At 49.5% G+C, this 14789-nt stretch overlaps 1 protein-coding gene across 1 annotated transcript in view; it reads right to left on the bottom strand.

The window, feature by feature from the left end:
• Positions 1–14539, bottom strand: part of Gpi (glucose-6-phosphate isomerase) — a 29048-nt gene extending 14509 nt beyond the window's left edge. The window contains exons 1-8 of the mRNA XM_038338580.2: positions 14323–14539; positions 13413–13503; positions 13114–13182; positions 11524–11643; positions 4451–4534; positions 4223–4369; positions 2787–2858; positions 1738–1782 (exon numbers count right to left, since the gene is read on the bottom strand). Coding sequence (XP_038194508.1) covers positions 1738–1782; positions 2787–2858; positions 4223–4369; positions 4451–4534; positions 11524–11643; positions 13114–13182; positions 13413–13503; positions 14323–14444 — 750 coding nt within the window. The 5' untranslated portion in view covers positions 14445–14539. The remainder of the gene's footprint in view (positions 1–1737; positions 1783–2786; positions 2859–4222; positions 4370–4450; positions 4535–11523; positions 11644–13113; positions 13183–13412; positions 13504–14322) is intronic.
• Positions 14540–14789: the final 250 nt, after the last annotated feature.

Here is a 14789-nt window from a genome sequence, read left to right as displayed (position 1 = left end):
CGCACCACCTAGAGCCATGCTGAGTGTCCCCTACCTCATACAAGCTCAAGGCCAGGTCAACTGTGAGCCGGCAGACGTGAGCTGGGCTCTAATCCCATTAGCACCACCTCACATAATCCTTAGCCAGAACAAAAGGCCACACCCAGGGACGCCCAAGAGATGTGTGGCAGCAGTCAGGAGCACCATTGCTCTAGCATTAGACCCGAGCTTGGCTCTTAACACAGGCATCACACAGCTCACAACTGTAACTCCTATTTCAAAGCCTCTTTGAGGACATCCTTACCTCATGCACGCACATATCCATGCCCCCCAACACACAATACACACATACACATAATCAACCATAAAATGAATCATATATATAAAAAAAAACTCATGCCAGGCAATGCAGCAAATGATATATTAATCCCAGCTCTCAGGAAGCAGAGGTAGGTGGAGCTCTGTGAGTGTGAGGCCATCCAGTCAAACCCTGTCAAAAAAAGCTCATCTCAGGCTGGGGAGATGGCTCAGAGGTTAAGAGCACTGCCTGCTCTTCCAAAGGTCCTGAGTTCAATTCCCAGCAACCACATGGTGGCTCACAACCATCTGTAATGGGGTCTGGTGCCCTCTTCTGGCCTTCAGGCATACACACAGACAGAATATTGTATACATAATAAATAAATATTTTTTTTTAAAAAAAGCTCATCTCCAAGGTTAGCAAGATGGCTCACTGTATAAGCCTGGAGATCTGAGTCTGATCCCAAGAACCCACATAGAAAAGGTAGGATACTCCACATGTTATCCTCTGACCTCCACTGTAACGTGTGTGGCCACACATACATACCATGTACAGACACACACACACACACTCAAAACAATAAAAAATTAATTAAAAAAATTATGCAGACAGGCGATGGTGGTGCATGCCTTTAATCCCAGCACCGAAGAGGCAGAGGCAGGCGGATCTCAGTGAGTTCAAAGCCAGCCTCGTCTACAGAGCTTTTTCCAGGACAGCTAGGGCTGTTACCTCGAAACACCTTGTCTTGAAAAACCAAAACATTGGGCAGTGGGAGCTCACGCCTTTAATTCTAGCAGTCAAGAGGCAGAGGCAGGAAGATCTCTGAGAGTTCGAGGCCAGCCTGGTCTACATAGTAAGTTCCAGGACAGCAAGACTATTTAACAGAGAAACCCTGTCTCAGGAAAAAAATAAAATTACACCTGGAGCTGGCAAGATGGTTTAGTGCTAAAACCACTTGTTCTTATAGAGGACCCAGGTTCAATTCCCAGTAGGGTGGGTCACAACCATCCCTAACTATAGTTCCAAAAACCTAATGCCTTTTTTTCTGACCTCTGTGGCACCTGGCATGCATGTAGTACATAGACATACACGCAAAACACTCATACACATAAAATCAAATAAGTTAAAAAAAAAAAAAAAAAAAAAGCACATCCATTTACCGGGCCTAACAGCTTTAGTGAGAAGTAAGCTCTACCCTGCACATCCCATATGGGGAGAGACACGTTTGAAGGTGCCGAGGGACAGGGTGGTCATGTGTATCAGTCTAGCCTGAGAGATGGGTGGGGACCTCATGATCCCACTGACTCCATGTATTCCTCAGGATCACACTGAATGGAGACGGCAGGAAAGGCCGCTGGCTCTCAGTGAGCCATCTATGCAGCAACCCAGCCATGATTTGGCCCTGAATCAGGAACTGGGCTTCCCCACCAGGGCACGCAAGACGCCACAGGGACACTTACTGTGTTCGTAGACAGGGCCACAAAGTGCTTTGCAACTGCGGATGGCTACAAGAGACAAAGGCACATTATAGCAAACCCATGCCAGAGAGGCCACCCAAGGGTGGAGAAAGCCTGATCCTACCGGGATTGACTGTTCTCTCACTTAGGCCCTGAGGATGTTAGAGGAACCCACAAAAGGTCAAGAGGACAGGAAGACGGTGGAACGTGACCATAATCCTAATGCTCAGGAGTTCAAGAGCTGTCTGGACTACATAGCAAGCTCCTGCACAAACCAACAAACAACAAAAAAGTTGTTTAAGGTCCACAGACCAGCCTGCCCAGCCACACTCAAAGGTACACACGGCCAAGGAGTAAATGATTCCCCCGATGTACAATGGGTGTGGTCCCTGGGAACAGAGATGATCCAAAGGGCCAAGGGACTTAAAGAAAGGATCCCCGGCTGGGCAGTGGTGTGGCACACACCTTTAATCCCAGGACTTGGGAGGCAGAAGCAGGAAGATCTCTGAGCTGGATGGAGGTCAGCCTGGTCTACAGAGCAAGTTCCAGGACACGCTCCAAAGTTACAGAGAAACCGACTCAAACCCCTTCCCAGAAAGGAAGGAAGGAAGGAAGGAAGAAAGAAAGAGAAAGAAAGAAAGAAAGAAAGAAAGAAAGAAAGAAAGAAAGAAAGAGAGAGAAAGAGAGAGAGAGAGAGAGAGAGAGAGAGAGAGAGAGAGAGAGAGAGAGAAAGAAAGAAAAAGACCTTCAGTCACAGTTTGGAAACTATTGAAAACGAATAAAATGAATGAAAAAAAAGGGCTCTTGGCCGGTTAGAGTAGGTTCTACTTGTGCCTGGGGCAGAAAAACAAAGCTATAAATAAAGGAGTCAAAAAGGCTGACTCCTCCTTCCACCTTTAGGAGAGAGGGCTATTGAGGAAGGGAGGGGAACACAGGAAGAGGAGGAACGTAGGACAGGCACTGCATCCCTCCCACCAACCTCATCTGGGGAGAATTCTAAATACACACCACACCCCCCCACCAGCAAGACACCCACCCCACTGCCCACTCACATCCTTGGCTGACATGAGAAACCACTCCTTTGCTGTCTCTGCATTAGTGATGGTCTCCTGGGTGGTGAAGGTCTGCAAGAGATCGTGAGCAGTCAGCCCAGGTCAGGGTCGGCAGCGAGGCCACACATCAGCAAGACTACAGGCAAACACACCGTCAGTGCACTGACTACAGGCATCCGCAAACACACTGTCACAGAGCTGACTATAGACATTGACGAACACACGGTCACAGTGCTGACTACAGGCATCCGCAAACACACCGTCAGAGTGCTACATGAAGCAGCAGTTCACATCCAAGGAAGGAAGGACCCCACCCAAACCCTACCCAGAACCCAAATCCTGAACCCAAATCCTGAAGGTCAGGCATCTCCCAGGGGAGGGGCTGAGCATATTGAGCTCTCCCCAGTTCAGCCTACCCTGGATCTCACAGTTCAGATGGAATTCTACTTTTCAGTTTTATCTAGTGTCCGTATGTGTTTGTGTGTAGGCACGAGAGTGCCGGGCACATGTGGTGGAGCTGAGAGGACAACTTTTGCGAGTAATTCTCTCCACCATACAGGACCCAGGATCAAACTCAGGTGTTCAGGCTTGGCGGCAAGCCCCTTTACCTGCCGAACAACCATCTTGCTGACTCTCCGATGAACTCTTTATTATTTTGTGTGTATTATGTGAGGCATAAAGAATAATAAACTGTTACATTCTCGGGCCCGGGCTCTGAAATCAGAAAGGCACAACATGAAGGTGTGGTGGCCCACACCTGCATTCCCAGTGCATAAAAACCCTATCTCAAGACCCTGAAAGGGGAGGGTGAGAAAGGAAAGTGTGTTGATGGGGGCGGACAGAAAGAAGGTAAAAGATGGATCTACTAAGAAAGTAATATCACCCAGCACTCAGGAGGCCTAGACAGATCTCCAAATTCGAGGTCAGCCTGGTCTAGAGAGCAAGTTCCAGGACAGCCAGGGAGGATACACCGAGAAATCCTGTGTCAACCACCAATCCCAACCAAAAAAAAAAAAAAAAAAGAAAAAGAATAAAGAAAGACATATCAGAGACATGTTATATTAGGACAAGGACCTGTCTATACACTATTTGAGCAGCTGAGACAGAAGAATCTAAAGTTCAAGGTGTGGGCTACAGAGTGAAGACTAGCTGGGTATGTAGTTCAGTAGTGGAGTAGCTGCTAGCATATATAAGACCCCGAGTTCAGTCAGCAGTGCGCGCATACACGCACGCACGCACACACACGCACAGAGACAGGGCAGAGAGCACATAAAGTAAGTGGCTATGGCCCATGACAAGGGTCCAAACTGAACAGGGTCAGGCTTTTATTAGGGAAACCGCTTTTGCTGCTAGACAAAGCACCATTCACACCGAACCGGTCCTGACACTCCACTGCCCAGGGCAATCACCTGTCCTCCCCACTCCCAGCGCCATACCTTGGAGGCAATTATAAACAGGGAAGACTCGGGGGTCAGGTAGGCCAATGTTTTGGCAATGTGGGTTCCATCGATGTTAGAGACAAACCAGATGCGGGGACCTCCTGAGGAGTAGGGCTTGAGGGCTTCCGTCACCATGAGAGGCCCCTGCAGGAAGCGAGGACAGGCTCTAAGGAGTGAGTCCTCCCTCCCTTCACCCTTTCCCAAGGTAAGCTGGGTGCTATTTACCAGGTCAGAGCCTCCGATGCCGATGTTGATGATATCTGTGATGGATTTGCCGGTGTACCCCTTCCATTCGCCACTCCGGACCCGCTGGCACAGAAACAGAAGATACGATTAGCCCGATGCACATGGAGAGGCCACAGCTCAGAAACACCACCCATTCTGGGTCATTCTGCCTCGATGACAGACATCTACTAGGCCCTCTCAGGAGCTTCTGGAGGCCACAGCAACAGACCCCTGTCATGTTCTAGGACACACGTTATCCTGGCACACTGTTACATGCTATTTACACAGACTCGGGACAAACAGGGCTTTCTTGTCTGCACAGGGCTAGAGAGACGGCTCCATGGTGAAGACCATGGGCTGCTCTTACAGAGGACTCAGGTTCAGTTTCCAGTACCCACATGGTGGCTCACAGCCATCTGTAACTCCAGTTCCAGGGATCTGATGCTCTCTTCTGACCTCCATGACACCAAGTACGCACATGGTACATGCATACACACACACACACACACACCACACACACACACACACACACACACACACACACACCCACACACACACACACACACACACACAGTAAAAACATAAAGCCTACAGAGAGCCGGAAATGTTCTGAAGTCTCTCACTCAGCCACACTAGCTGCCCCGCTTCAGCAGGGCTTCCCGTCATTGCTGCTGGATCCTGCACACGCCTGCTTGGATGATGTTGCTTTGCTTGCTCAACCAATCAGGTGACTCCAACTGTTCTTCAGGATGTTGTAAACACCCAATGTGACAATTTGTTATCTGCTCACTGTTTTTAAACTTTTGCTTGCTACACGCTTAGGCCTTGCACATACTAGGCAAAAACTCTACCACTGAGTTAAATCCCTAGCCCGTATGGTTTTGACACAGAATCTTACTATATACATATATAGCCCAGGCTGATCTTGTCTAGCAATCCCTCTGCTTCAGCCTCCTGATTGCTAGGCTCAAAGCTACGCTACCATGCCCAGCTGCTTTCAAACAATGCTTGACCCTGGTACATATCCTTGTAGAACGTCCACCTTTGCCTTAATAGTGCTGGCCTGTGACCCACAAGGATACAGTAAAAATGGTCCCGTGTAGATGGGAAGCTTGGGCCTAACAGCCTAAAATTTCAGCGCTGCTCTGACCCCCTCCCCAGATCTTATGTGCATGAGGTTTTGCCTGCATGTAGTCACATGCATACTGTGTCTGTGGAAGCCAGAAGAGGGCATCCAATCAATCCCCCAGAGCTGAAGTTACAGAGGGTTGTGAGCTGCCACGTGGATGCTGGGAATCAAACGGAGCTCCTCTGCAAGAGCAGGCAGTGCTCTAAACCATAGGAGCATCTCTTCAGCTCTCTTAATTTCTCTCTTTAAAGAGTCCAACTACCAGGCTGGAAAGATCACTCAGCAGTTAAGAACACTGACTGCTCTTCCAGAGGTCCTGAGTTCAATTCCCAGCAACCACATGGTGGCTCACAGCCATCTGTAGTGAGAACTGGTGCCCTCTTCAGGCCAACTTCAGGCATACATGCAGGCAGAATACTATATACATAATAAAGAAATCTTTAAAGAGCCCACCTACCATGTTGTCTGGACACCCAGCCCTGTGACTAAGGGAGAAGAACTGAGGATTCCTTCCAGCAAGCAGTACCAACCAATTTCACCGAGAGAATCTTCCAGAACTGACACCTTCAGAAAACAGCAGCCTGGGCCAATACTCTGATTAACAATTCAACAGAGCCCCCAAACCAAAACAATGCAGGTAAAACTACCCCCCCCCAACTTCTGATTCAGAGACACCAAGTGAAATAGCCACACCAACCCTCTGTGTGCCAAGTTCTGGTGTGATTACCAAACAATGACCTATCATTGAACTAATGCAAGTCACAGGATATAATTCTAGTCAAAACTTGAACAAAGGACTGGAGAGACGGCTCAGCAGTTGAGCACTGACTGCTCTTCCAGAGGACCCAGGTTCAGCTCCCAGTACCTACAAGGCAGCTTCACAACCAAATGTAATCCCAGTCCCAGGGAATCTAATGGTCTCTTCTAGTCTCTTAACACTGTATGCATGTATACACACACTACGCTGAAGTACACACAGGCAAAATACATAAAATAAAATATTTGAGATAACAAATAAACTGGATATGGTAGCTCATGCCAATAATTCCAGCACTCGGGAGGCTGAACTATCCTGAGTCCAAGATGACACCGTCTATAAAGGAACAAACCTAACACTTTGATAGAAAACTTTTTAAGAGTAAGTGAAACCCTAAAAAAGATTGGACTGCCTAGAAGCAGCTGCTGGTATAGGTTTAAAGAAAGGGCAGGAAAAATACTACTGAAAATTGTAGGGAAAATAATTTTTGTAGGTCAGACTTGGTGGTACACCCCTGAAATCTCAGCCCTATGGAGGCAGAGGCAGGTGGACCTCAGTAAGTTTGAGGCCAGCATGGTCTACAGAGAGAGTTCCAGGACAGTCAGTGCTACACAGAGAAACCCTGTCTTGAAGAAACCAAAAATAGGGGCTAGGGAGATGGCTCAGCAGTTAAAGGCACTGGCTGCTCTTCCAGTAGTCCTGAGTTCAATTCCCAGCAACCACATGGTGGCTAACAAACATCTATAATGAGACTGGTACCCTCTTCTGGCCTGCAGGCTTACACATACAGACAGAACACTGTATACATATCAAATAAATAAAATAAAATCTTTAAAGAAAAAAATTCCCAGTGTTCTTAGATTAAAAAAAAAATCATCATAGAAACACAATGCGGAGCTGTGTGGAAGATCAAATACAGGAAACTCCCAAAAGCACAGCAAAAAGATGAAGCTAAAAATACTATAAAACAGCTGGATGGTGGGGACACACGCCTTTAATCCCAGCACTCGGGAGGCAGAGGAAGGGGCAGGTGGATCTCTGTGAGTTTGAGGCCAGTCTGGACAGGATAGGTTCCAAAGCTACAGAAAAACCGTGTCTTGAAAAACTAAAAACTATAAAACTCTTTGTTGGGGCTGGAGGGATGGCTCTGCAGTGCAGAGTGTGCACTGCTCAGCCCGCAGGGATGGCACATGCCTATGATCCCAGAGCTTGGGAGGCAGAGGCCAGTCTAGTCTACAGAGCAGTTCCAGGACAGTCGAGGTTACACAGAGAGACCCTATCTCAAAAAAACAAAACAAAACAAAAAACCCATTCAGTGCCCTTGCAGAGGTCCCAAGTTCAGTTCCCAGCACCCACACTGGTGGGTCACAATGGCCTGTATTTCCAGAATATCACACCCTCTTCAGGACTCCATGGGCACCCGCACCTGAACTCCCATGCGCATACCCACAGAGACACACTAATATAGACACAATAAAAATAAAACAATCTATTCTTAAAGCCCCTTTGTTTTCAGGCTAGGTGGTACATAACCTTTAATCCTAGTACCCGGGAGGAAGAGGCAGGCAGATCTATTTTGTCTAACCTACAAAATGTGTTCCCAGAGAGCCAGGTCTATGTTTCTCTACAGAAAAACCCTATGTCAAAAATTAAACAAACAAAAAGCCCTTTGTTGGCCTGGGGATACAGCTCAGTTGACAGAGGGTTTGCCTAGCATGCACTAGGTCCTGGGAATAATCCCCAGCACGGTATAAACAGGGCAAGGTGTCTCACACCTGTTATTCCAGTACTCCAAAGGCAGGAAGATCAGAAGTTCGATGTCATCCTCAGCTACATATCAAGGATGGGCTACATGAGACCCTTTCTATGAACAAAGATCCTTTGTTAAAACTTCAGAGAGAGCTAAGGTAGATTACCCAAACACCTGGTCAAAGGCAAGGTCCCCAAGTGGCATCATGGTCCCATCTCGGTGCGCTCAGAAGCAAAGATATAAATTCATCTTAAGCCAGTGAGACAGCTCTACGGCCAGGAGCACCTGCAACCAAGCCTGACCCCTTGAGTTCATTCCCCAGGACCACAGGGTGCGTGAGAGAACTGAGTCCCATGAGATGTACTCTGACCTCCACATGTATGCGCGCATACAAATAAACACATGTAAGAATTAGAACTGATTTTTGTTTTGTTTTTCAAGACAGGGTTTCTCTGTATAATAGTCCTAGCTATCCTGGAACTCACTCTGTAGACCAGGCTGGTCTAGAACTCAGAGACCCACCAGCGTCTGCCTCTGAGTGCTGGGATTAAAGACGTGAACCACCACTGCCTGACAATATATATATATAGTTACATATATATATAAATAAAATGTAACTCACCTAGAAGAAATCTGGGCATACAGTTATTGTCAAACAGACTAACACACCCCACATAAGTCTCTTTAAGGAGTCTAAGATTCATTAAGAACTAATGTCTGGAGCCGGGCAGTGGTGGCACACGCCTTTAATCCCAGCACTTGAGACAGAGGCAGGTGGATCTCTGTGAGTTCGAGGCCAGCCTGGTCTACAAGAGCTAGTTCTAGGACAGGCTTCAAAGCTACAGAGAAACCCTGTCTCGAGAAACCGAAAAAAAGAAAAAAAAAAAAGAAAAAAGAACTAATGTCTGAAACTGTATCTACCTGAATAGTTAAATGAGGCAGATAAGAGACACTTAGGAAACTTTTAGCTTTTCTGCTGTCTTTTTTAAAAAAATAATTTATTTAACTTTATTTTATGTGCATTGTTGATTGGTGTGAGGGTATCAGATCCCCTGGAACTCAATTCACAGACAGTTGGGAGTTGTCATGTGGGTGCTGGGAATTGAACTCAGGTCCTCTGGAAGAACAGCCAGAGGGTGCTCTTAACCACTGAGCCATCTCTCCAGCCCCTGCTTCTCACTTCAATCAAGGTTTACTAAAACAATGGACTCCCCTCCACACAAACAAATTATGAGAAAGACACCCTTTTAATATAATCTTCATGTACGTGGGGCTTTAGAACACATGCCATTTCTTTTTGTTGTTGTATTGTTTTCTGCTCAGAAATAGCATCACCACTGAAACCCAGGCTGGCCTCAGAATCATCATCCTCCTGTATCAGCCTCAGAGTTCTAGGATGACAGGTGTGTGCCACCACACACCATTCCGTAACTTCCTTGTATATGATAAACAGTACCGCAGGACAGGGCAGCGACGGCTACTGACAATCCAGATAAATAATGGTAGTTTTTAATCATTTTTGACGTGTTCCTCTTTGGTTTTGAGACCAGGTTTCTCTGTAGCTTTGGAGCCTGTCCTAGAACTCACTCTGTAGACCAGGCTGGCCTCGAACTCACGGAGAACCGCCTGTCTCTGCCTCCCAAGTGCTGGGGTAAAAGGTGTGCGCCACCACTGCCCAGCTTATTGTAAATTTTCAACTGACAGATGACACACAGTGTTATGAGCACACAGTGATATTCTGATAACTGGGTCAGCCTAAATGCTATATTCAGTGCTTCCGACAGTTAGCGCTTCTCCCTTCAAGCGCTTGCCTGTCACATACCAGACTCTGAATTCAACTTCCAAAATCAAGACAGGCTGACAGACATTGATTGGTCTCCGAGCTTTTCTGTTGTTGGGTTGATCGGTTTGTGGGGCTCACTACTCAACCTAAGCTGGCACTGAGCTTGTGACTCTCCTGCCTCCCCACTGCTGGGATCGTGGACGTGAACCACTGTGCCTGACTATACTGTTTACTTTTGAGAGGAGCAGCCACGGAAGTAGAATTCCTCACTGGGATTGCCCTTGGTTAGCAGTGTTTGCTTGTTCATTGGGCTTTTTTGGAGAAAGGGTCTCCTCAAGTAGCCCAGGCTGGCCAGAGACTGACAATCCTCCCACTTCAGTCTCCTAGGTGTTAGGATTACAGGCATGATCCACCAGAACCAAGCGGCACATTTTGAACTAAAAATACCTGGTCATCCTGAGTCAGGCAATCTGACAGGAAGCTGTAAGGGAGTGTCGTTCTGCAAGAGCGCTGGAGATAACCCCACAGGGGCCACCCAGTGTGCCTGAGCATACACGGGATGGTCAGAGCACCTGGGTTTACTCTGCCACACACAGCAGACGGCTAGGAATGCCCTCTAGGGGACATTCTGAAATCCAGACTCCCACCAGGGATTCCTAGCCTTTCTCCTCCCAGGAAGCCTTGCACCCAGGTGACTGCCAGGCCTTTATGATGAATGCCCGTGTCATTTTCTAGTCTGAAAACGGCTCTTGGCCACGGCAAGCAGACTTTGGCCAGCCACACGTGGGAGCTGTTGTTTTCTGGCACAAACCCAGAACAATCACAGCTGACCAGATAGATGATCACGCTCATAGCATGCCCAACCCATACACACAGGCATACACCCATAGGATCACCCTTGTACCCCAGACTTGGTAACGTCTTCCATCCTGTGTAAGGCAACCCCAGGGATACACACTGAGGCCACAATGGAGGATGAGGTAAATTTAGCTGGTCTCTAAGGCAACCCATACAGCCTCCCCGACACCCATAAATACCAATAGAAGAGGAGGTCAGTTACGTATGGTGTGATATAGCCCCTAGAACTCGCTCTAAAGACCAGGCTGGCCTTGAACTCAAGAGACCCACCTGCCTTTGCCTCCCAAGAGCTGGGATTAAAGGCGTGCACCACCACTGTCCTTGTAACAAGTCTTTAATCCCAGAACTAGGAAGGCAGAGGTGAGCGGATCTCTATGAGTCCTAGGTCAGAATGGTCTACACAGGCCAGCCAGGGCTACGCAGTTAGACTCTGCTCTAGAAAGAAAGAAGAGAAAGAACACGAACAAAGGGGTTTGTGTACGATGCAGTTACATGCAGGATACTGACCCAGAGGTACCTTTACCTATTTTCTAGTGTAAATAAGCTGCAGGGGAGGGGTGGGATGTAGCTTAATTTGTAGAGTGCTTTCCTATTATGTAAAGCCTCAAGTTTGACCCGTCCCACCCCTGCAATCCCAGACCTCCAGCAGACGGAGGAGAGGGTGTGCTCACTCTGAAAAGAGCCAAGGGAAATTCAGGTCTCGGTCAGCAATCACACAAGTCACTGCTACCTGAGGCTGCAGCGGGAGGGCCAGATTCCCGTGGCTGAAGGCTCATCTAGGCTAGCATCGGCTTACCTGGCAGAAGGACTTCATCTTGTCCAGCACCTTGTTGACCTCTGGCATCACGTCTCTGCCATCCACCACAATGGGTGTGTTCGACCGGTTCCGGAGGGCCACATGCAGCACTGCCCGATCCTAGAGATGACAGTCGGAGAATGAGAAGCTACCACATACCCTAGAGTGAGAGAGGTCCCAGCTGGTGAAGGACAGTGTGGCTCAGCCCTCGATGCACAAGACAAGCAGGTCCCCAGGCACCCATTACCACCCACCACAGTCTTGTACAGAGATCCTGTGCCCACCTTGCACGCTGTGAATAGTCAGAAGTAGATATAGTGGGACCCGAACATGCCTAAAAGGCTTTCATGCCTGAAGGACCCCCTGGCTTCATGCATGACTGAACAGAACAGTGACCAAAGGCTTAGTGGTGACAACACAGGTCAGAGATAAGCGATAAGCCCCCTAACATAGCCTCAGCCCTCCTGATGAGAGGACTCAGGATGTGAAGTAGACAGGCAAGCGAACAGCCTCAGAGCCACAACTGCCACAAACCAAAACTTCACTTGTCACTGAAGTTGGTAACAAGTGCCAAGCAGCTCAGCTGGTCACAAGAGGAATATGGCCCACCCAGCTAAAGACACCAGCAGTCTTGGAAGGAAGCAGATATGAGGGTTCCAGAAAGCTGGGAAAACGACTGCAACCCAGGGAGAGCTCCCTGTGAGTGGGCAAGGCCGATGCCAGCCCACCTACCCATCTAACCCTATGACTTCCCATGTTCCCCAAGCAAATGCACCCCTGCAGAAAACCCTCCTTGACTGCGGCCTCCTTCACACAAGCCCAGCAGTGCAAGATTAACTGCTTCTAATTGTATCTCTGAGCTCTAAGCCTCAGAGTCCTGATATGTAAAAAGACCCGGGCTGGAGAGATGGCTCAGTAGTCAAGAGCACATACTCCTCTTCCAAAGGGCCAGAGTTTGATTTTCAGTACACATAATGGCGGCTCACAACCGCCTGCCTCTAACTCCAGTTCCAGGGAATCTGACACCTCTGTACGTATGTGCACATACCTACACACTCAAAGAAAAAAAAAAAAGACACAGAGAACAAGTGTGGAGTGTTTATTATGCCTGCAGGCTTTCACGCCACGTCAGGGGCAGGATTCCAACACTTATCTTACCCCCACTGCTCAATCACTCCTACTGCCAAAGAGACTAAGTAAGGGCTTTGGTGACATGATTCTTCTTGCCCCTAGTGTAACTTGCAGCACGGATCCAACCGAGTACCAAAGTTGAAAATCTCCAAGAAAATGTCCGAGCAAACCTTAAGCAAATCTCTCCCTTCAGGCTTGAGCTGCGCCCCTCCCTGGACAGACACCAGGCACTATTCCAATTTGCTCGCCAAGTCCAGGCTGCCAGTCCCAGTGAAGACACACCCCAAAGCTCGGCAGCCACCCCCACAGAAGAAAAGTCTTTTAGCACCTTCATGAGGCAAAAGCATTGCTTAAGCGGAAGGGTGAAGACACAGGGAGATGAGGACAGTCTGACGAGCAAAGGGGAAGGAAGAGGCCCGGGGTGGGTACGCAGAACCTGAGTCCACTAGAACCACTCACCTCGGTGGAGTTGATCTTCACACCACTAAACATGTTGTCCCGTGCAGCCTCCACGCCCCTGGATTTAGCCTAGAAGGAGAAGACACTGAGGCCTGGTGTCCCATCCCACTGGCCGTCAAAAGTCCAAATCCCCAGTGAGGCTCTTTTCCATTCCTATTGCCTTCCAAGAGTCTGCTCAAATGGCAGCCTCTGGAGATCCCTGGGATATCACTCCAAACCTGGATCTGGAGCCCAAAACACCCCCCCCCCACACACACACACCCAAACCAGAGATCCCAGTTCCCCAGTCAGAACATTACCAGGTCCACCAGCATCTGCATCACCTCCTTGTTCACAAGGTTCTTGGAGTAATCCACCAGAATATGCCCACGGGTGGTGTTGAGGTTCAAGCTGCAAGAAGATGCAGAAGCTATTGGCCACACCCAAGCCCACCCTCTCTGTGCCACACCCCAGTGGCAGTGTCTGTTGCCTGGCCACACGGGCTGACCTGCAGCAGTATCATGGAAGAAGCCGTGCCGCAAAACCAAGATGGAAACGGATCCTGAGCCAGGAGCATGGTTTAGACGGAGAAGGGTGCAGCGGCCCTGCAGAACGACCCCACCTCAGAGCTTTCCCCTCCAAGCTCCACGTCGCAAACTTACTACGGAACACCAATGCAGAAATATCGGGGACTTCTGAGTAAGGAGCCACAGGTGGTTTATCTCATGTCCCTAGCCTTCCAGCATCAGTGACAAGGAATACCCGGATGCATCACATGCAAGATTCCCTCCACCCTCCCTTCCATTTAGCAGTCGTTCACGGGTCTCTGTGGCCTCTGCTTCGTGCTTCCACGGCTCTATTTTTACACTGTGGCTCCCAGCAAATCTCAGCCTACCCACCCTTCCCGACCCAAGCCCAGGAGAAACAGGTGGGAGGGGGCAGCTCTCTCCTGTCCCTCTCGGCAGCAAGGGCTCCTGCTCCTCCTCAAGGGTGGTTAGAAATCCCTTCTCGAATGGCTGGGACTGGAAGGCGGGGGCGAAGGGACAGGAGGGTCCCGGTGGGAGGGGGAAGCTCCTCCTCATGACTAAGCAGCCCCGGCCCTCCGGTGAGCACGCGGGTACCAAGAACCCACTCCAAGGAGGAGTCAAGGACAAAATGCGGCCCCGGTCTTAGTCCTGCGGGGCGCCTGGGGGTCCCGGGGGCCCTTTGGCCCCGACCCTGAGAGCGCACCTGAAGTGTTTGAAGCGCTCCGGATCCTCTTCAAAAAGGCTCCTCAGGTTGAGTTCGGCGTGGTTCGCATGGTGCCATTCCTGCAGCTTCTGGAACTGCGGGTTCCGGGTGAGCGCGGCCATGGCGGGACCGGAGAGGGACACGGAGCTGGACGTGCACGGAAGAGGAAGGAAGAAACGGCGGCAGCGCGCAGCAAGCCCGGTGTCGGTGCGCGCAGCGGTCTTTATGGCGCAGGCGTCTGGCCCCGCCCCTCCCGGTCACGCCTCTGGTCGCCCCGGCCCCGCCCCGCCCGTGTCCTCCGCGCCCGCTACACGACCTTGCCTGCGGCTGCAGATCTGAGGGCCTCTGCTGGCCACTCGGTAATACAAGTATTGCCATTTGCGATGTCCCTTGGTTGACTTCTGCCCGGAAGTGACTTGAAGGGCAGAGGCGGAGCTTCCCATGCCCGGTCTGCTTGCTTCTTTCAT

Source organism: Arvicola amphibius, chromosome 8 (assembly GCF_903992535.2).
Source record: "Arvicola amphibius chromosome 8, mArvAmp1.2, whole genome shotgun sequence".
NCBI lineage: Eukaryota > Metazoa > Chordata > Mammalia > Rodentia > Cricetidae > Arvicola > Arvicola amphibius.
Note: the sequence above shows the minus strand (reverse complement) of the source record. Positions and strands in the feature narration are given on the sequence as shown.